The sequence below is a fragment of the Polypterus senegalus genome, chromosome 4 (assembly GCF_016835505.1).
Source record: "Polypterus senegalus isolate Bchr_013 chromosome 4, ASM1683550v1, whole genome shotgun sequence".
Classification (NCBI taxonomy): Eukaryota; Metazoa; Chordata; class Cladistia; order Polypteriformes; family Polypteridae; genus Polypterus; species Polypterus senegalus.
The window spans coordinates 217,363,278-217,387,491 of record NC_053157.1 but is presented as its reverse complement, the minus strand read 5'-3'; the positions used below and the strand labels follow the sequence as shown (position 1 = coordinate 217,387,491).

Sequence of the window (24,214 nt, the reverse complement as noted above, 5' to 3'; positions counted from 1 at the left end):
TGAACCACTAGGAGGTATTGCAGCACCCCAAACCTCAGACACAACAGCACAATTCCTAATGCTAATATATACTGTAGATTTATTGCCACAAACACTTTGCAGCTCCAATAATATGACACTTCCCTTCCTCACTTCTCCCAGGTGAGTGTTTTCAGCTTACAAAGAGTTTATATATTTGTGAGGGATGGCTTCAAACCTTGCCTAACAGATCAGGAAGGCAGATCAGGAAAACAGCAAGGAGTCAGGCGCATGATGTTGTCATCGGCAACTAAGTTGATTCAGGGAATGACAAGGTAGTCTGGGAGAAAAGAACACCGGATGATGGGGTCCAAGCAAAGGTATGTGCTTGGCACAGGGATGATATGCTCTAGGAGTGTTTTTTTTTGCTGTACACGTACCTCCTAGGTTGTCTCTCTGTGTTTCTCACGTGATAATGCTACTACTAGTACAGATACTACTACATTATACCCCACAAATCCTAGAAACTTGAATAGAATATTCACATATTTTAACAAGAAGAGAAGGTAAACTTTGGCCACTTACAAAGTTAGCTCCATTAGTAAAATTTAATTTAGTCACCTCCTGAGTTCTGATTTTCAAGAGGATTACAATATCTCAGATAAAGTAGTTGCTTGAATGGCTTTTACAGAGAAAGTAATAAGTAGTTTAAATGTTATACAGATATTTTCTATCATGTCGGGTGAAGTGTAATGTTCCCTTGAAACATTTTGGCAAGAGCATGCATTTATCTTTTAGTTTTTTTATGTGGCCATTGAATGTTAAAAAGGACAAATCTTTTCTTTTGAAGTCTTGCTCCATGTATATTAATTACTCTCTCAAAATAATTCTTTTAAATTTCAAAACTCAAATGACCTACCCTTGTTTCACCAAAGGGGTAGCTTTCAAGATGATGTGTAGACTTTAGGTGGGGAACCCAAAATGAAGTGACTCAGAATAAATTGTTAGGATGAGTAAAGTAGCCAGAAAGTGTTACGACATTTGCGACTTGCAGCTATAAAAAGGACAATGAAGCAGGCAGTTGGTGCTTTGACATCCATCTTTATAACTCTGGCAATAACAGGACGGCATTCAGGTAAAGATGATTATTCTCAATATATAAATACATCCGTATACCAATATGAAATTAGACATATCAGAAAAAGTGTGATGCAGGCAATATTCTGTTTTCTATAGATTTGTTATTAGTAATTTTGTAATCTCTTTAGTCATCAGCATTAAATGTAGAGCAACAGCATAAATGATTGCATAGATTTTAAATATTTATCACATTTGTTATTTTTTAAGTGCTATAACATTAGTGATCATTAATTATAATAATTGCAATTATAATTGTTTTAATAGAGCTGGTAAATATTATAATTGATTCATCAGATGAACTCATTAATGTTTGATGACCCAAAAAAAAAACAGATGGAACTCACATACTTGATAAAAATGTTGAAAACACAAATACACACATTTTATCTAGGATTTTAAAATGAAACTGAAAGTATACTGCATATGTAAACACCTGGGGCCTCATGTATAACTCCATGCTTAAAATTCACACTAAAATCTGTGCGTACGCAAACTTCCACGTTCTGCTGCTCCATAAATCCCAGTCAGAGTGAAATGTAACACAACTGAACGTGCCTTCCGCCCCTCCCCGGCTCCTTCCAGAATTACACCGCTCTGAATATGCAAATCAATATAAATAGCCCCTTATGTTTTGTATTCTGTGAAAAGATAATGGCAAAATCACAGGGAAAGAAGAATTTCAGAGAACACAAAGTGAAGGCAAGGAAAAATGTACTATTTGTTGGTTTACGCAGTGGTACAAACAACAAAAGGAAGGTGATCGAGTGACATAGAATGTCAGACACTGCCTACAATAAAAAAGAAGTGGTCAGATATCAAAGTCATTGTGAAAAGGTAAGTCATAGCCCACTGTCTGAGTATCATGTAGAAGTGTATTAGGGTACAAAGAAAAGAAAAAGAAATGGGAACACAGTGGATATAAAGGTCAAAATGTTAACTTTAATTTTGAAATTACCAGTTTAATCACGTAGTTTTTTTTTTGTCATTAAACTAGAACGTCATAAACTTCATCTTAAAATCGTTTCATTTACTAGCTTCTCAAATCCCGTCATAACTAAAGTAGCACGTTAAATGCTTTGTATTCTGAGTTCTTCTATGTACTCTGTTTATGAATCACTATGAAGGGCTTTCTCTTACGCCCACAGGACAAAGAATGCATTACATTCATGATATTACAGCTCCCTAATCAATTTAAATACTAAGATGCATACTTGATATCATTTTCATGGTGATAGGAAATAAAGCATTTGTTAAACATGGGGGCACGATCCAGTGATTGTTCCTGCCTCCCGTGACATGCTTGCTGTGCGACTCTCAATGAAATAATTTATGGCAGCAGTACTGTCTCTTTGAAACGTATTAACACCCAATTCCTGTCCTTCCTTTTCTTTCTCCAAATAACCAATCGCCACACAACCTCTGCAATAAATGTCAAGCCATCTGTAAGCTTAGAATGCCATTTCTTCAAAACTTTTAAGGAACACTGAAATATATTCATAGTACGTGTTTAATTATTCTGTCCATCCAGGGTCGAGCCAGTCCCAGCAAGAATAAAGCATGAGGCAGGAACAATCCTTGAACAGAGTACCAGCTCATCTGTACCGCTGTGCCACTGCGCACTGAAGTTTAATTATTAATAGTATAAATTATTTAAATGAAGTTAAAAGTTTATCTGTATAATGTAATATACATACTTTACTGCATTTCTTCTTAAAATGATATCAAGAGCACCAAGAAGATGGCATTTGGAAATCTAAATCGACTTAGAAGCCAGTTGTCATCATCTGTAAATACATGCTCTCTTCTATTTAATTGAATTCCTTTATTGTTATTGTAAGGTACAATGAGATTCAATATGCCAATCCTCCATAAACATATTTTCCTATAAAATGATAACATAGCTGTAATAATAATAATAATATGATAAAAAAATGAGAAATATACAAAAACATAAGCACAATATATATGTACGTATAGTGCAATGTTTCATGAAGTGGCTTAGTTAATATTACAACTGTAGTGCAAGTTTACAGTGAGATAATTGTACTTATAAGTACAAACAGTTCTACCAGGAGCACTTGATGGAATGATTGAGTGCACTAAGAGCTCTTGTGATAAAATTGCTTTTGAACCATGAGGTCCAGGAAAGGCTCTGAAGCGTTTGCCTTAAGGGATAAGTTCAAATAGACTGTGTGCATTGATGCTGGGTGCCGCCAGTTTACAAAACTGAGCTGAAAACTTGTATATGCAATGGTTCGAGCTGGTGTGAGAATGTGTGAGGCCCTACTCCAAGATTAGTTTTTATACATTGCTATGTGAGTGTGGAAATGGGTATGTAACATTTTTGTGCATACGCCCCGTTTATACATAAGGCCCCAGGTTTGGGCTTTATATAGTGCCTTTAAATATTCCATACCATTTTTAAAACCAACTTAATCCTGAGTTGGGTAATGGGGCCTATCCCAGCAAGCAGAAGCTGCAAGGCAAAAATGATCACTGGACAGGGCATCAGCCCATCATAGGGTAAACACAATCAAACTCCCACCACAATCCCACAAGACGTTCCTCTTAACCTGTGGGACTGAGGGAGGGAACCTTAGCACCTGGAGGAAACCTTCATAGACTTGGAGAGAACATACAAACTTCAGCCAGGAAGAACCTGGGGTGATAACCCCGGTCTTCTTACTGAGAGACTGCAGCACTAACACCTCGACACTGCACCATTCATATTTACATATTAACAAATTAATAGTTAAAAGTTATTATTTTTTTATTAAATAGTGCCATTGGCAATTTGGCATGTAAAACTTAGGCTAAAGAAAATATAAAGTGGTCTGTAAGAAATTATTTATGCCAGGAAGCCTGATATCAGTGTGTATGTGTACATATTAGGTGCTTAATGTGCATGGTGCCTCCTTTACACGGCGGAAAGGACTTCTCATTTGATCTTTGTGAATAAAATAGTAGAGTTTTTCTACAGTTCTTACCACCAGAGGCCTCATGTATAAACGGTGCATACTCCCGTTTCCATGCTCAAATCGCGATATATAAAAACTAAACTTGGCGTTAAGCCACACACATTTTCACGCTAGCTCAATCCTTGGCATACACAAGTTCTCCACTCAGTTTTGCAAACTGGCAGCACCCAGCGTCAAAGCAGTGCTTTTGTTCCAGTGTGGTTTCCCTTTCTTGTTTAGATCCACATCGTATACACTGAAATTAACTGCATATTGTTTATTAGTTTAAGGCATCTGATTATAATTAAACTGCAACAATACTATTCCAAACTATTCCAAATACCATAGCTGTTTTAACGTTGTTACTCTCACTGCATCTTCTTCTTCTTTCAGCTGCTCCCGTTAGGGGTTGCCACAGCGGATCATCTTTTTCCATATTACTCTCACTGCACCACTCGGAGTATTTATATCACTGTATCTGAGTGTGGAATCACAGCTCTACAGCAGCTGACCAGAAAAAGAATCATCAGTATACATCATCAAGCACACGCTGCCTCGGCCATGCTGCCTATTTGAACTGCTCTCACACGGCAGACGCTTCAGAGCCTTTCCTGTACTGACCTCGCGGTTCAGAAACAGTTTCATACCAAGAACTCTAAATGCACTCAATCAGTCCATCAAGTGCTCCTTGTAGAACTGTTTGTACCTCACTGTAAACTTGCGATACAGTTATAATATTCCACAACCTGCACCTCTTTAGCGCATATTTACATATGACGACGATATAATTTTTAAGATGAAGTGCAGCAAAATATGTTTATTACATTATACAGATAAAATGTTAACATAATTTGATTAATCTATATTTTTAATAATTAAACATGTGAGGACAGGTGTCACAGCACTAGCAAGGAGCTGGTGCCCCCTTCACGGAATGTTCCTGCTTCGCGCTGTATTCTTGCTGGGGCTGGCGTGACACTGGATGGATAGATGGATGGAATAATTAAACACATACTATGAAGATATTTCAATGTTTCTTATAAGATTTGAAGAATCGGAGTTATAAGCTTACAGATGGCTTAACATCTATTACTGAGCTGATTGTGTGGAGATTGGGTACTTGGAGAAAGAAAAGGAAGGACAGGAATTGGGGGTTAGTACGTTTGAGAGAGACAGTACTACTGTAAGAATTTATTTCAACGAAGGTCGCACATGGCACAGCAAGCATCTTGCATGATGCAGGAACAATCTCTAGACAGGGCGCCAGCTTGTTACTATCACTACGCCACTGTGTTCACATGTTTGATATCATTCTTTAATTCCTATCATCATGAAAATGATATCAAGTATACATCTCAGTATTTAAATTATTCAGAGAGCTGTAATATCATGATTGTAATGGATTCTGTGTCCTGTTGAAGGAAGAGAAAGCCCGTTTAAGAAGCACACATAGAGCACATAGAAGGACACATACAAAACAAAGCATTTAACGTGATACTTTAGTTACGATATTATTTGAGAAACTAGTAAATTAAATGACTTTAAGATGAAGTTTATGATGTTCTGTTAATGAAAAAATAAAATATGTGATTAAAGTGCCTTTTTCATACTGTGTCCCTATTTTTTTTCTTTTCTCTGTACCCTAATAAGCTTTCCTATGACACTCAGATGGTGGGCTCCGACTTGCCTTTTCACAGTGACTTTGATATCTGACAACTTCTTTTTTATTTTGGGGCACTGTGCAACTGTGAAATTGAGCTTTTGAGTTTCTCTGACACTGTATGTCACTCGATCAACTTCCTTTTGTTGTGTATACCACTGTTTAAACCAATAAATAGTATGTTGTTCCTTGCATACACTTGGTATTTGCTGAAATTCTTCTATTTTCCCCCGTGCTTTTTTCCATTGCCTTTTCACAGAACACTGAGCTATTTATATTGGTTTTCATATTCAAAGAGGCGTAATTGTGGGAGGAGTTGGGGAGTGGCAGCAGGTGTGTTACTTTTCCTGTAGACTGGGATTTATGTAGCGGAAGAATGTGGAAGTTAGCGAATGCACAGATTAATGCATGTGAATTTTTTTGTGCATACGCACATTTCTGCTTGTGTCCGTACACTATGCACTATTGTGAATTCTACGCACGGCGTTATGCATGAGGCCCCAGGTCCCACACTGGAATAGATGTAATGAGATTTTTTTGCTACCCACTACTATACAAGAAGAATAAGGAATTAAATTTATATAGCACTTTTCTGACTATTCAAAGCGCTTTACATAAAGAGTGGGGAGCCACATCAACCACCACCAATGTGCACCATCCAACTGGATGATACAATGGCAGCCATTATGCCAGTACACTCACCACACATTAGATATTAAATGGTGAAAGAGATAGCTCACATGTAGGGACTGGGAATGATTATGGGGTCAGGATGACCAGACCATGGTGGACAATTTGGCTTATATATTGGGAAAAACACTACTTTTTACAAAAGTTGCTCAGGGATATTTATGACCACAGAGGGTCAGTATCTCAGTTTACATCTCAATCAAAAGGATGGCACCATTTTTGCAGCGCAGTCACTGTGTGTCCCTGTCACTGCACTGGGGTCCATAGTCAGACCACAGGGTAAGTGCCACGTATTTGCCAAAACCTTTCTCGTCCTTGCACTTGAACATAATCATTCTACCTTTTTGACACAAAGATAGAGCACCATACTGTAGCTCTGCACAACTGAAGTCACCTGGAGGATTGCAGTGGGTCAGTCATACAGTGCTAAATGCATCAGTTCCACTATCGCCGTCTGATGACCTGTTCACATTGTCATCACTATCACTCGAATCAACAAATGGTTCCATTAACAGTTTGTTTTTAAACTGGCATATTAGGTTCTTGTATACAAACCATTCTGTATTTTGCCTGGAGGCTCCCGTTCCACTCATGAATATTGATAAGTTACCATGAAGTGGAGAAACACATAGAAATAGAGTTTTTTGCAGCATGATGTTATTTTAACCACTAGATGGCAACAACATCCCAAGCATTATTCAGTCTTAACACTTTAGATTGAACCATAACAGTGTAACTTGAAAAACACTTAGTGTTAATGCCAATGAGGTTAAGGACAGGTTATCTCAGTTACAATTACAGCTCTTTTCCTGGGAATGATGGAGCAATTTCTTTTCAAAGGAAAAGAAGAAGATAAAAGTGTGCTGAAATATAACATAACATAATATTCTAAAAGTAGACTTGTCTACCTCAGGGTTATGGTGGCATATTCCAAATGCACTAGATACAAGGCAGGAAACAGTCCTTAACCAGACCTTAGTCGATCTCATCATAAACTCCTGCACCAACACCAAAACTCAGGTTCAGTTTCGAGTTTCCACTCATGTCTTGCTAGCATGTGCTTCAGAACCTGCGAGGAAAAATGGAGACCCCATGCAAACAAAACATGAGCAACAACAGGGCACTGGATTCAAACCCAAAATGCTGGGGTTGTACAGGGCTGCTAAAAGATGTCAGGATTTGAACACAGGAACTCTTGTACCCAAAAAAAGGATAATATGCCTAAACCTATAAGCCAGATCACAGAAATCCATTTTGTCCGGTTAATTCATTTTTTCAGACTAATAGCATTAAATATCTCATCTGACCCACCATGGTGATCAGTTTCCTCTCATCAAACAAAATTCCCCAGTTGTGGTGTTCCAATGATACAGTAGAAAAGTTTACAAAAATAATTCCGTAACAGTCATTAAAGAAATGGTATGTACATTATTTAATTAGGTTTCAATAACTGGGTTCATTTTTACAAATCAGAAATTGAATGATAGGAAAGACAACCTCTCTATTTCTAACCTATTCATCTATGAACATACAAGTCAAATGACTTGTTTGTAAATGTCACTTACATGTATTTTGAGAAGGTTTTAGAACTTACCAACTACTGTGATTTTGGTACATTTGAATGAAAAGGAAAGGGACTGGCTTTCCTATTGCAACTCATATTGAAGAAAGCAGTGTAAATAAGCCATGTACACTTTAAAGACACATTTACATTGGATTGAATTCCTCTTTGAGAAGACATTTCAAACAAAATGCTCTTTAACTTAATAATGATTAGTCTTCTCAGAATAGGTTTTGTGGAAACCTGTATAAAGTAATATTTCACTTTTGCTTTCATTTCAGAGGAACATCAGCTGTCTCATGATGTGGCACGTACTGGCCATCAGTTTACTTCTGATCGCTCAACTGCACAATGTTCTGACTAAGTCCCATTATACCTCTCTGGGATCCCATTGTGTTAGTGCTTGTAAACTAAGCAACACTCATTACGTTTGCACAGGTGTTCAGCAAGATGGTCATTATGCTTCCATGTATTGCTCTCCTCAGGAAGGAGTTGACTATCAAGGAAGGAAATGCAGGCAGGATAAACCATGTAATAAGTATGACAAAGATTACTACTGGTGTTATGTCGAAGGTCAATGGAATGAATGGGGTTATTGTGGAGAAGTGAAAGAGTTCTTGGAGCATTTGACTGCAACGTACCATATTCCCTGTCAGAATAAATGTGATAAACATGGATCAACATCTTATTATTGGTGTAACACAAGGAAAGGTTGGGACTACTGCTCACCTAAACCAGGTCTGAGCATTTATGGAAACAAATGTTACTATGGACATCCCTGTGAATACAGTGACAAATCTAAGAAAAGCACTGAGTGTTATTTAGAAAATGGTAACTGGGAGATTTGTGGAAAGGTGCATGAAAGAGATTTAGTATATGTAAGCTCTTCCTACAAACTTGTATGTCAGGATGAATGTTCTACATATCATAGTGGTTATTATTGGTGTCACACTTTGAAAGGGTGGGACTACTGCTCTCCAAGTCCAGATGTCACCTTCAGAAAAAAACAATGCAGCGAAGATCACAAATGTGGACTGAATGGTGAGAGCTACTATTGGTGCAGGACTGAAACAAGTTGGAACTCTTGTGGGCCAGTAGTAGAGGGGGAGTGTGTCTATACTACAGCAAGTAATTTTTTATTGAACACAGAACTTATCTGTACAACTGGTAATGGGTTGAACACAAGACATATTAGATTTGAGATGCAGGCTGCTACTGAATTATTGGATGGCACACCCTACCTGGAAACTGCTATCAATTTGATTGCTCGTTGGCATAACGGTCTCTTACAAAGTCAAAACCGCACTAACTTAATCAAAGAAGGCAACCTGAGCATTGATCTTCATGAATCTGTTGTCAGTGAAGTGCATTACTACAACCTCCAGATTAGAGTCAATTTTAAAAGTGTTCCTAAACAGGGCACTACCATTTCCGAGATTCTAATTCCTATAGGGAAAAATATTCCTGAGAAATATTTCCGCAGAGCATTTTCTGAAAGCATTCTTAGGCAAGCCCCAGTTAAACTAATGGAGGTACAGTAAACAACGTTATCAGTTGAAACATGGAAGTTTACTCTTACATATTCTTTATCATTCTTTAGCTTCTCTGTTCAAATTGTGCTTGAAATTTATCAATGTGTGTTCATTCTTACAGAAATTAGTTGTATGCATATAGCACTGCATTGTAAAGGTACTGAAAAGTTACTTTTACCTTTTTTGTACTGCTCCTGCATTTTCATTAGAATAAAGCTTCTTTACACCTACATGAAATGATCATACTTGATAACATATTTATAGCAAATGTACTTTGAATATTAAACTTGAAAGAAATGTGTAATGTTCCTACCTCCTTCCATCACATATTGAGCTTTTGTTTTCTGTTCATCCATTCACTTACTGAATTCTCTGGACAACATTCTTTGGATGGTGGTAGGAGATGAAGCTCAGAATGGTAACTATAAAAGTGTATCCACAACCATTGAAGAGTCGTGAGGGCCAACAACATTCCCATCAAGATCAAACTCTACTCCAGTCACTAGTAAATTGCAAGGCACATATTTATTCTCACAGGGATAAATATAAACTAGTTGCAAGCATCTCTTCTTTAGAAATTCAAGGCATTGTCTATGCACCTGTATTCTACTCCCCTTAGAACCCTTGAATCTAGACATTTAAAAATGCCCAAGAACATCATGGAGTGGGGTAACTATCTCTAATATCAACCAAGTCCACGCTCTGGTCCAAAGAGTGTACACAATCTTTGGGAAGAAGCCTTATATCAAGCAGGGAATGTAAACCTTCAACATTTTGAGCCAGAAAGCATTGTGCTTTTCCATATGAAATTGCAGGGGAATCAAAAAAAAGTCCAACATACAAATTAAGCTGAGGAAGACACCTCCACATTGCAAACACAAACAAAGAACTACAAGGAAAGGCAGAGTTCCATCATAAATATCTTCACTTGATCTTGAAGCATGTGTTGTCCTGTAATATAACAAGGACAAGCTGAAAGAGATATCTTTCTAAAACTACAAATTAAAAACCTAACTGAGAAATTTTATAAACCTTCTAAACAAAGTAAGAGCAGCCTGTGTATTTGTTCATTCTGTCTTGCATCCCATCTTTTATGTTAACATAAATTAGTCATGTTTTGTTATACAACATTGAAGCACCTCAGATTTAATTTGACTTATTTTGACATTGGACAACCAAAAATGACTCTTAAATGTCAAAGTGAAATCAGACCTCTGCAAAGTGATCTAAATGAGTTACAAATATAAAACATTTTATAGTTGATCACCCCCTTTAATAGGACACACCAAACTCACCATTAGTGTAGCCAATTGGTTTTAGAAGTTCCATTATTAGTTCAACAGAGACCATCTGTCTGGAGATTGCTGGAGACTGTACAATATGTGGAAGGTCCATCTTGTGATGAGGCAGTATCATAAGCCATCTTACACAATGAAGACAAAAGAACACTCCAAGTAACTCAGTGAAAATGTGATTGAAAAGGACAAGTAAGGGGATGAAGACAAGAAAATTTCCAGATTAGTGTACTATATCCAGTGAAATCAGTCACTAATAAAACAAAAGAGTATCACAAAGCTGGAAATCTGCTCATACCAGGCCATCTACAAAAACTGAGTGAACGGGCAAGAAGAAGACAAGTAAGGGAGGCCATCAAGAGACTTATGTGAACTCTGAAATAGTTACAAGGTACAGCGGATAAAACTGGAGAGACTGTGAAGACAGCAACTGTTGGCCAGGTGCTTCACCAATTACAGCTTTATGGGAGAGTGGCAAAGAGACAAAACACACAGGATATCTGGAGAAACATGGGGAACTGAAATCTGCTGGATGAAGATCTTAGGTCTATCCATCCATTCATCCATTATCCAACCCGCTATATACTAACACAGGGTCACGGGGGTCTGCTGGAGCCAATCCCAGCCAACACAGGGCGCAAGGCAGGAACAAATCCCAGGCAGGGCGCCAGCCCACTGCAGATCTTAGGTTTAATGAGAGAAAAAAAAAGTGAGGTTTAGCCACTAGACAAAATGCCTGATGTTTGAACAATGCACATTATCAAAAACACCCTGTATCTCCCTGAAGCGTGGTGGTGGCAGCATCAGTGTTTGTGGAGGCTTCTTTTTGTATGAATGATATATTCTAACAACTTTATATCTTTTCATGTTAACATTTTTGACGCCGAAGATGTGGCCATCTCTTTAGCATTCACGTGCCTCCTGACCCATTTTCAATTGGGACAGTGGTTGATGCCAATGCCTCACAACTCCAGGGAGCCAGATCCAATTCCCAGCCTCTCTGGTGTCCGTGTTCAGTATTCCCATTTTCCTAGTATCCATGTGAGTTTGTTCTTGATTCTTCAGCTTCAAATCAATCCATCCATCCATCCATTATCCAACCCACTGAATCCCAACTACAGGGTCACGGGGGTCTGCTGCAGCCAATCCCAGCCAACACAGGGTGCAAGGCAGGAAACAAACCCTGGACAGGGCGCCAGCCCTCCGCAAGGCACACACACACACACCCACACACTAGGGACAATTTCAAATCGCCAATGAACCTAACCTGCATGTCTTTGGACTGCAGGAGGAAACCAGAGCACCCGGAGGAAACCAACGCAGACACGGGGAGAACATGCAAACTCCACGCAGGCAGCAGCGCTACCCACTGTGCCACCGTGCTGCCCCAAATCAATCCAATTCAGTTTATTTTTATAAAGCACTTTTTGCTGAGTGCACATGCACAGTTCTGTGACAAGTTCTCAAATAAAATGCAAATTAAACATTTACTAATTACACAATGAGTACATACAGACACAAATTCACTAAATGGTGCTGCCCCATCCTATCTGTCTGAGTTGCTGGTCCCATATACACCAGTCCACTCCCCATGTTCATTGTTGATCGTGCCGAAGGTCTAAGATGAAGACAAGGGGTGATCGTGCCTTTATAATCCTAGCACCAACGTTATGGAATGTTCTGCCAATTGAAATAAGGTCAGCATCATCAACTCAAATGTTTAAATCAAGACTTAAAACTCACATGTTTTGAATTGCTTTTGACTGTATGCGAATACTTTGGTGGGCTGGCACCCTGCCTGGGGTTTGTTTCCTGCCTTGCGCCCTGTGTTGGATGGTATTGGCTCCAGCAGACCCCCGTGACCCAGTAGTTAGGATATAGAGGGTTGGATAATTGATGGATGGATGGATGCATATGAGTAACTCTGGTATCAATTTTATTAATAATTTATTATTTTTTCATATTCATTGTTTTTCTGTAAATTGTTTATCCTCTAATCAGTTCCTTTAACTTATTTGTTTTAGTATTTATATAATATTTGTCCTTTTGTTTGTTTACTGATTTATTATTTATATTTTTTGATTTTATTGTATAGCACATTGGTTTACACTTATGGTGTTTAAAATTGTGCTTTATAAATACATTTTGATTTGATTTTGAAATTAGTTTGAAACTAAATAACATAACCAGTTGACAATGAAAAATGGAAAACATAAATCCAGTAAGCAATATCCCTGGAGAGAATAAAACTCTGGGGGATTCACGGTCAATTGTAAGAGAGAAACTCAAAAACAAAGTCAGACAGGCTCAGAGTCCTCCTGGTCATTCTATAATAGACTCTGTGTTGGGCCATTCACTCTGATGACAGAATCTTTGTTTCCTATGATTTTAAGGCTGTCAGTATCGCAGGTGACTTTTCATGGGCAGGAACACAGCTTGTCAGTAGAGAAGTGGCACCAAGTGACACACCATATCAAGAAGAGAAATAGAATAGAGGGAGGTTAGTGATGGTTCATTAATGCTTATGTTTTTTTACAAATGAAAACAAACAGAGAGAGATGCAGTATGGACAGTTAATCAGCAGCTCTAGTCAGGGTACGCCAGACTAAAGTAGTGATTCTTCAGCCAGAATGTTTCACAACTTTGGTATCCTGTAACTAAAAGCCTGACTTCCTACTACTACTAATTCTTGGAATCTTAAGTAGGCTGGTATCTTAGGGGCCTAATGCATGCTCTGGCTTACAAGTACAGAAGACATTTGATTTAACTGACTTCAATTTAATAGAGTTAGAATTTAAAGGACAATACATTTCTGACCTGAACGAAACATTTTCCACTACAAATAGAGTATGTGAAAATGACAAAGAAATAAATAAGCTTTTTCCAGTTAAGCTATGCACCCCATTTGGTGTTGAGCTCAGGGTACTAAAACATTGAGGTGGGGAGCTGTAATGGACAGGGAGTGATTAGTGGCAAGTACCATCAACATCAGACTGTCTTTGCAGTTTGTTCTATTTAATTATTTATGTTTTGGTTGTTTGAGTCTTTTACATAATTGGGACTTTTATTTTCCGATTAATACTTGATACTTGTTGATCCTTAAGTACTCGGGGGATAAAGGAATGAAATTGGAGTGCTGCACAAAGATTGTACTTAATTGTGAAATATTGCAGCTGATTGTAAAACATATGTTTGAATAAAACTATATACCTGAAAATAAATTTTAAATGAAAGATGTATTTTGTGACAAAGTGAGCATTTTGCTTGTGTGCCCCTATTTCTGTACCATTGAAAGACATGCCAGATGACAATGTAAAAGAGGACAAAATAAAGATAAAGATTTAAGGCGACATTGTGACCCCATATAATGTAAAGACAACAAAATAAATGAGGCATTTCAGCAAAAGAATGTCCCTAAGGACACGAGTCTGACATGGCAACACTTCAGGTTAAATGCCAGCCAAACAGAAAAAGGTAGGAATGATACTGGACATGACATCAATGGTGGTTAGACTGTCAATCATTCAGTTTGTAGAGGGAGGAAGAAAAGAGATGTTAGAATACAATGCCACCTGATGGACTAGCAAGGAATTACCACCACCAAAAACTTTAAGCTATCCCCAAGGTGCACAAATGTGACAACAGGTATACGAGTACAATACTAACTTTACCTTACTGTAATATATTATTCATACTTACACATACATCCTGTATATTGTAATTTAATTATTAATACGATTAAAACACATTCAATTTTATTTACTTTTGGCAATGACAGACATACATTCCTCCAATTAGTCTGTTAAATTGAGGGTCTACTGTTAAACACAAGTTCAGAAAAGTAAGCAGGGTCTTGTCCATTTAAAGCACTAAAATCCCTTAAGCCTAGTTACAGTAAATACAGTATATGATTTTATTTACTTGTTCTTGTAATGAATCTTGCAGCAGCATTTTGAATAGACTGAAAGCTGTATAAAGAATGATTTGAGCAGCCAGTGAATATCGCATTGCAATAGTCAATCCTAATAAAAATGAATGCATGAATTAATTTATCAGTATGCTGTATATTTAGAAAATGCCTTAATTTTCCAACAGGTTTAAGATGGAAAAAACATGTTTTGTATAGTTTTGTAATGTGCTTTTTAAGTGACATGCTAGAGTCAAAGATAATGTGTAATGTGTGTACCGATTCAGTAAAAGTAATGATGATGCACACTGAGTTAACAAATGACATAATGCAGTTGTGGTTGCCCCCAATAAATAAGATTTCTGTTTTTTCTTTATTCAAAGGTAAGTTGTTCTCATCCATCCACTCTTTTAGCTCACTGCTACAATTAATTAAAAAAACCATTAAAAAAACATTGTTTGGTCTGGTCCACAACTAGCACTAAACGCTGCCTGGGATAGGCACTGGCTAACCATGATCTAGAACCTCACCTTGAATCAGGGTTAAAAATGGATGGCTGGCTGGCTTGGAAAGGAGAATTGTGTTCTTTGAATTGTTAAATCCACAAATAGAAATGCATCTTGTTTGGGCTCTGTAGTCCAAAAAATGTAAATTTTAAGGTCAATTTCTATTTATCCCTTTGGAGGATTATTTGCTTTTGACAGAGCAAAGAAAACATTTTATAAGAAAAAACAACAAAATAAACAGAACAACTTATCTTTAAATTGCGACATCATTACTATGAACATGGAGAGAAGTCTACCAAGATAGCGAAAACAAATCCATAAGCAAGTAGTTCGCAATACAGAAAAAGTTGTAATGCTGGGCTACCTTAAACTCCTCCAAACCTCTTCATCAGCATCTTTGTTTTGCAAATGTGTCAATCAGCCGAAGACAAAGAAACTGGCTTAGGGTACAAGGTAGATATGTCTGTTTGGTTGGTACAGCGGTAACAACCGCTGTCTCCTAATCAAGAGATTGTGGGTTTGATTCCCGCGTTATACCATTTTGAGTAGTGAGCTGTTATTTTTATTACTATTATACAGTATAATAAATACATACATTTGATTGAATCTGTAACAGCTAATGTAAATTTATGGTATCTGTAAAAGTTAGCGTTTTTTTTTTTTCAGTTTTATTATTATTTATACACACACCCCAAATCTGACACTGTTAGTTTTTAAATAAAGATGTGGTATAACAAACTTGTTTTGTTATACCATCTCTTTATTTAAAAACAGTGTCAGATCTTTTGCATGAACGAGACTGGGACTGGGAAAACTGTGGATGTGAGTGGTGTTTTGAGACAATGTAACTGAAAATTCTCTGATGTGGAGGGATAAAAGCTGACACACAAACACTGGTGAATCATGCCATCTGGGTATCTTGTCACTTGTCACTTGAATATATTTTTTATTCAGTTTTATTCTTGAGTGTTCCTGCTCATGCTCACGTAACCTTGGGGAGGGTTATGTCAGGAAGGGTATCCGGTGTAAAATTTTGCCAGATCAATATGTGAACATCAATACCAATTTCCATACCGGAATGGTCAAGACCCGGGTTAACAACAGCTGCCACTAGTACTGTTAGTCAACAGGGTGCTGGCAGAAATTTGGCTACTGTTGGCCGAAGAAGGAGAAGAGGAGGGGGAAACATGTTCAGAGGCAGGAGGAGAGGAGGAAGGTAAAGCAAGTGGAATTAAGTGTACAAACTTTGAATGTTGGCAGTATGACTGGTAAGGGGAGAGAGAGTTAACAGATATGATGGAGAGAAGGAAGTTTAAAATATTGTGTGTGCAAGAAACTAAATGGAAGGGGAGTAAGGCCAGGTGGATCGGAGGTGGATTCAGATTGTTCTGTCATGCTGTTAACCCCTTGTTGCCTAAATTTCTTTACAATTATATAAAAAAAGAAATTATTTATGTTTTTACTGTCAAGCAGATGCTAAATTAAGTGGAGATTGTTAATTTGAATATAGCACACAAGCAAACAGTAAGCTGGTACGTATTTTTATCTTAGCACAACTTTCCTCAAATTTGGACAATTCCTCGAAATTAGCAGCCAAAATCCACATGCACGGCCACGCCAACACTTCGCTTCCATCAGGCAGACGTAGTTTCCACTATGACTGCCAGATGGCATGACAAGTGCTTCCACTACAATCCTTGGAACGTATCGAATATAGCATGGACCAGCATTGGCGGGATACATATGCCACTTCAGCTGCATTCAGGCCAGAAGCAGTTTGAAGCGATTTTGTTACAGTTATCTACAAGGGGTTAATGGGAGGAGAAATGGGGTAGGAGTTATTCTGAAGGAACAGTATGAGTGTTTTGGAGGTGAAAAGAGTGTCAGACAGAGTAATGATTATGAAGCTGGAAATTGGAGGGTGATGATGAATGTTGTTAGTGCATATGCCCTGCAAGTTGGTTGTGCATGAATGAGAAAGAAGATTTCTGGAGTGAGTTGGATGAAGTGATGGACAGTGTACCCTAAGGACAGAAAGTGGTGATTGGAGCAGATTTCAATGGACATGTTGGTGAAGGGAACAGAAGAGATGAGGAGGTGATGGGTAGGTATGGTGTCAAGGAGTGGAATGAAGAAGGTCAGATAATAGTGGATTTTGCGAAAAGGATAGACATGACTGTGGTGAATATGTATTTTAAGAAGAGGGAGGAACATGGGGTGATGTACAAGAGTAGAGGAAAATGCACACAGGTAGCTTATATCCTATGCACAAGAGTCAATCTGAAGGAGATTGAAGACTGCAAAGTGGTGGCATGGGAAAGTGTATTTAGGCAGCATCGGATGGTGGTCTGTAGGATGAAGTTGGAGATCAAGAAGAGGAGGAGAGTGAGGGCAGAGCTAAGGATCAAATGGTGGAACCTGAAAAAGGAAGACTGCAAGGTTGAGTTTAGGAAGGAGGTAAGACAGGCACTGGGTGACAGTGAAGAGTTACCAGACAGCTGGGCAACTACAGCAGAAGTAGTAAGAGTGACAGCAAGAAGGGTGCTTTGTGATACTTCTGGACAGAGGGAGGAAAAGGAAACCTGGTGGTGGAATGGGAAAGTACAGGAGAGTATGCAGAGGAAGAGGATGGTGAACAAGAAGTGGGATAGTCAGAGAGATGCAGAAAGTAAACAAGAATACAAGGAGATAAGGAGTAAGGTGAAGAGAGAGGTGGCAAAGGCTAAAGAAAAGGCGTCTGATAAGTTGTATGTGAGATTGGACACTAATGAGGGAGCAAAGGACCTGTACCGATTGACTAGACAGAGGCACTGAGCTGGGAAAGATGTGCAGCAGGTTTGAGTTATAAAGGGTAAAGATGAAAACATACTCACAAGCGAGGAGGGTGTGTGGAGAAGATGGAAAGAGTACTTTGAGAGGGTGATGAATGGAGAGAATGAGAGAGAGAGAGAAGGTTGGATGATGTGGAGACAGTAAATCAGGAAGTGCAACGGATTAGCAAGGAGGAAGTAAGGACAGCTGTGAAGAGGACGAAGAATTGAAAGGCCGTTGGTCCAGATGACTTACCTGTGGAAGCACGGAGGTGTTTAGGAGAGATAGCCATGGATTGTTTAATGGAATATTGGAAAGTGAGAGGATTCCTGAGGCGTGGAGAAGAAGTGTGCTGGTACCGATTTTTAAGAATAAGGGGGATGTGCAGAGCTGTTTGCAGCATTCTAAACTTCAATAATTTAAGATATTAATGTAGATTCCAATGATGGAAGATCTGACTTTAATTCCAGTCTAATTATGATGTCTATTGGCTGGCTATCAGCTATTTTGGTTTTGTTGTATAACAGTTTTTAATATTATCTGAAATATGTTCTGATCACAGAATTTTTGGAAGCAGCTACTGAAAAATAACAGGTGAAATAGAAAGCAGCCTGCACGTGAAGATCACAGGTCTGTAGCCTAGGTGTTGCCCCGTTCTCTAAGCTAAGCAATTTTGGGATAAAATGTAAGTTCCCCTTCAACTCAAATGAAGAAGCAACTTTCTTTAAAATATTAAGGCTTTTCCCTAAAATCATCCAAATTATTATTAACACCTATGATTTAATTACATATCAAGCTACTAAACGTGAAGGATACATTCTTAATCGGTCGAGACAAATTTATATAACATATTTATAGTACTTAATGTTTAGTGCCAAAACATCTTCAATGTATCTGTCATATTATGTGTTTAAGTTCATAGATGCCCAGGTGTTACAGGCGAGTGCTGTTGGTGTGCTTCACCTTGGGCCAACTATTCTGTTTTTGTTTCATGCATCTAGTAGGGTGCTGGGTTTAGCTTGGGTTTTTTGATCCACTTGGTTTTTTACTTGACATGGCTTAGAACAGCTAGAAAACGTGCTCTTGGGACGTTATCTATTTTAATTAGCACTCATTAAAACACCTGAACAAGTTTGTCATTTAATTTAAAGTTCATAAGTTAATCAGCTTGCTACAAATGATGAGCAATCCATGTTACTGTATTTATTTATGGTAGTGACACCAGCAATAATTTCTATTTTTTAGGAAGCTCAGTCCCTGGAATTGCACTATTTAGATACTGTATATGTTCTTCTTAATTTCTCATTTCAAGTTTTGGGCCACTGTGCATTTTTTTGTAATATTAAATGTTAACAATTGGAGAAATGAAAAAGACTTGAGGCCAACATTTTTACTATCAGATCTGTGGCGCCTTTCAGTGGTTCTAGCCATTATATGCACTGGATAATCATTGAGCTTCTCTTGTCAACGCATGCACTGCATACTGTTACATACTGATAAAAGCACTCCATTAAAGTCTAAAGAAAATAATATACTTTAGTTATCCTGTTGTATTTGCTCTGACTCCCTTTGTAGCATCAATTAAAATAAGAGCACCTCTGTTTAGTTGTAAAAATATTATGCAATGATTTTTTTTCTTGGATTTGCTCACAAGCTCAAGTTATCACAGTTGGATGTTAAGTGAGAGTGAGCCAGCTTAAGAGCATGCATACTTTTTGCTTCCATGTGTGAATGATTTATAAATGGTATTGTCAGCTTTAATTTGGTTTTGCACCTTTGTCCTGATCTATGTCTCAGCACTTTTTAATCGTGGAGGTCTGCAGATAACTCCTTGGACTTCATGGCTTGTTTTTAGTCCTGACATGCAGTATGAATTGTACACACAGACAGGTGTGCGCTTTTCTAAACAGTGTCCACTAAATTCAGTTTACTTAGGCGGAATTCAGTCTAGACACATCTCAAAGATAATTAAAGCATGAAGGATCGATCTGACCAGAATTTGGAGTTTTGAATAATTTTAAATGTGTAGATGAGAGATTTGTTTTTGATTTTAATAACTTTGCAAACCTTTCTGAAAATGTGTTTTTAGTTTCTCACTATAGGTTATTAAAGTGTAGATTGATGGGCAAAATGGCAAATTTACCATTTAAAATTAAATCTACAACAAAATAAAATGTGAAGAAAGTGAAGGGGTTTGGATACTTTCTGAATCCACTGTATATGGGTGAGGAGATAATGCTGGACATTAAGTCGTCGCTACTCCAGCAGTGGCTGAAGTGGAAACAAAGAAGTGGTGATACTCAGAGTATTTGGTTTTGGGTCCCACTCACAGTGATACCAGCTAAATAACTATATTTTGATGCTCTACGTTTTACTTCCTCCCACACAGCATAAAGGGAGAGCTATACACGCGTGACATAATGAAATAAGGACCCAAAGGAAAGATTATGAAAATGAATGTGTGTGATTCCTCTAAATTATTTAAATAAAAGGAAAAATCTGAATTCCACATTTTGGCATTCATGTCAGACAATGCCACCAAATCAAAAGCGGGGTGGATTTAACCATTAGGCAAGGGTAGACAAGTACCTAGGACCCCAGGGTAGTTCAGTGCTCCATGAAAATATAATGTATTTCATGTATTACAAGTTCATAAAATGTATATGAACTTATTTTTTCATTTCAAATATATTAAACTTGCAGTTATAGCTGATATTTTCAATGGACTTCTGTCAACATGAGGCTCCCCCCCGTTCAGTTCAGTCCAGACTACAATGGACACCAGTACTTGGTGTGGATCTGTAGCACAGTATGATGATGCAGTTGTGGAGGGGTTGTTGTTACCTTGTGTCATGGCAATAATGAGAATAATGAGTACTGCTGCTTCTGGTATCTGCTGGTCATATTGTCAGTGTGGTGGTGGTGCTGTGCTTTTAAGTGGGTTTGTATGATATGGTATTTTTAGGAATGTGTTGGTAATTTCAGCCTGATATTTTATTCAATTGTATTTCTTATTGTTCCTATAGACTCTGTTATCTTAAGGCAGCAAACACAATGCATTGCTGAACATCATGGTGTAATGAAAGATGTTGGCACAGTTGTGTTGTGCAATAGAGAAGTTCACATTGCAAAATGTGATTTTTTTTTTACCTCATCGTGAGTTTGTATCAGTCTCTGGAGAATATCTGATACAATTCCAATGTGCATAGTGTTATGTAGTTGACCATATTATTGTGTGTATGTGTGTGTGTGTGTGTGTGTGTGTGTGTGTGTGTATGTATGTGTTACATGTGATCTCTGAATGTTGCTATACACAATTGCTGTTCATAATGTTTTACCTTGGAAAACACATCTTGCCAATTTTTGTGTCTCTATATACCATAAGCTGGCCTTAGTAGCTTTATACCTTTAACTTACTGTATATGCTTTATATGCTTTACCTATGGTTGCAGACTTTAGTAAAACTGCTTTTTCTAAGAATGCCTTACAGTGCACAGTATCAAGTTATGTGCAGGTACTTATGCATCTTGTGCCAGTTTAGGAAGACTTACAATACAATGCAATTTATTTTTTGTATAGCCCAAAATCACACAAGAAGTGCTGCAATAAGCTTTAAAAGGCCCTGCCTCTTGACAGCCCCCCCAGCCTTGACTTTCTAAAAGACAAGAAAAAATTCCCCCAAAAAAAAACCCTTGTAGGGAAAAAAATGAAAAAAACCCTCTTGAAAGGCAGTTCAAATAGAGACACCTTTCCAGGTAGGTTGGGTGTGCAGTGGGTGTCAAAAAGAAGGGGGTGAATACAATACAATACAATACACAGAACAGAACACAAGTAATCCTCAATACAGTATAAAAATAAACATTTTAGAAGTACGGATTAGAATTTAACAGTAGATGATGCCACATAATTTGATTTGGATTTGTTTAGAGTCCTGAAGACCTCATTCATCAAGTTGCCTCCCCCATTTGGCCATTCCACAGCTGAAATAGCACTAATCCGATGAAAGGACCCCTCTTTCCCACGATTCCTGCGATCCTCCATCAGGGATGACTTTCACTTAGGCAGGCAAAACAACTTGGCAGGTTGGGCTGTGGCACCAAGACTTCATCCTTGAGGGGTCCAACTTACCCTTGTAGTGTCACACATCCCTCGCAAATGCTCTTACTGATAATGGCTGTGCAGCCAAAACCAGACATGATATTCACCTCACATATAGCACCTTATCACTCATATATTCATTACAGACATGGCACTGAAGATTTGTGGATATGTAACATAATCATTACAGTATACACTGCAGATAAGAAGTTCCAAGCAATTTTGATAGAACATAAGACACACTAAGCTAAAATGAATACATTGGGAAGCCAAGAAATGAACATGTTTAGTGTCTGGGATTAAAATGTAGGGCTTTTTGTAAAACCAATTCGTTTAAGGATGATTTGGAGAGGGATTGGCCACAGACATTTAGCTCTATAATATAAGTCCACCTAAATGAAATGGCATGATGCAATAAAGGAGGCTGCCAGACTCACGACTTCGGCCACTATGTGTTTGCTTATTTTATATCCACAGTGTGGTATAATAAGACAATATTAGCAACCTGAATGTGGAGTACTTTGACAATGATCCAATAGTTTTATATCAAATAGCTTTATTTGTGGAGGACACTTGAAAGCTATTGTTTCCCATGCAATTGCACTTGAAGGATACTTTTTTACTGACCTCAGACATTGCTGGCAACCTACCTGAAATACTTTCAGATTGGAGTAATATGGTACAGTTCACCCCAACCCGACCTGACCTGACCTGACAGAGAGTCAGCAAAGGTTTTAGACCGTCACCAATAGTATCTCTCCTGTATTATGTACGCACACTCACTACAAAAGCCCAAACTGAAATTTTAAAACACAGGAAAAAATGTTGTGCACTTTAGAGACACAAAATCCACATTGGGATATTTTGTTGACCCTTTATGATCTTGCAGGTACTCCTGTGGTATCAGTCCAGATTGTAACACCCTTAATAGGGAATGATACTGCCTCAGTGGTAGATAATGTAAGCTACTGTAGCGTTCTAAACTATGCAACAACTCAAACCCAAAGGACAATGAAATGCAGGAATAACACAATGAGGTATGAAGAGTCTCTATAATAATATGAACTCATTACATTCAAGAACAATAGAGTACTATGGACTTCAGAGAGTAGCACAAGACAATGGCGCACTTAGCAAAAGCAGTACAGCTTTCTATGGGCATCTCTGATTGCCAGTGCTATCATATCAGAACGGTTTAAATGGCTTGACATTTGTCTTTTTTCTATATTTTTTGTTTGGCTTGTGTATGCATTGTTAGAATGAGTGTTTGTATTACACTTGTTACTTCAGTATTCACTTAAAGCTAATGTGTTGTTAACAAAGTGAGCATAGTTGTGTAAGGATTCCAGCATAGGTTTAATTCTTTTCAATAAGAAGACTGGGATTTCATAGAGATCATGGAGACATGGTTGGCATCTTGTTAAAAACAGATTTTGCACAACTGTTAGGGAGTTTTTTCTTCATGCAAAGAAGCATAGACATGTTGAATACATTACCAAGTAGTGTGGTGGAGAGTAGGATTCACTCATTATTTTTTTTAATTTTTAAAATTTTATTAATACAGTTCAGGTTCATGGGGGGGCACATTATCCATCCTTGCAGTATTAGGTCCAATGCAAAAATTAATCCTGAATAGGGCTCTGTAATAAATAGCCAAATCTGTTTTGTATTTTTCAAGACAACGTTATTACTTCACAGTCCAGGGGCCTCATGCATAATGCCGTGCATAGAAATCGCACTATAACATTACATAAGCACAAAAGCCGAAATATGCTTACTCACAGAAAAATCCAGATGCAGGAATCTGTGCGTATTCCAACTTCCGCGTTCTTCCGCTACATAAATCCCGGTCAGCGTGAAAAGTAACGCTCGTGCACGTACGTGCTGTCCCGCCCAAACTCCTCCCAGAATTACGCCTCTTTGAATATGCAAATCAATATAAATAGCCCTTAAGCTCAGCGTTCTGTGAAAAGACAATGGGAAAAGCACGGGGGAAAATATAAGAATTTCAGAGAATACCAAGTGAAGGCAAAGGAAAAACATACTGTTTGTTGATTTAAACAAAGGAATAAACAACAAAAGGAAGTTGATCAAGTGAC

General features: G+C 38.0%; 1 protein-coding gene across 1 annotated transcript; it reads left to right on the top strand.

Annotated features, from left to right (window-relative positions):
• The first annotated feature begins 1,058 nt into the window (after positions 1-1,058).
• Positions 1,059-9,720, top strand: LOC120528661. Its single transcript, XM_039752821.1, has 2 exons — positions 1,059-1,093; positions 8,248-9,720. Exon 2 carries the CDS (start codon positions 8,266-8,268, stop codon positions 9,505-9,507), a length of 1,242 nt encoding a protein of 413 aa, XP_039608755.1. The 5' UTR covers positions 1,059-1,093; positions 8,248-8,265; the 3' UTR covers positions 9,508-9,720.
• Positions 9,721-24,214: the final 14,494 nt, after the last annotated feature.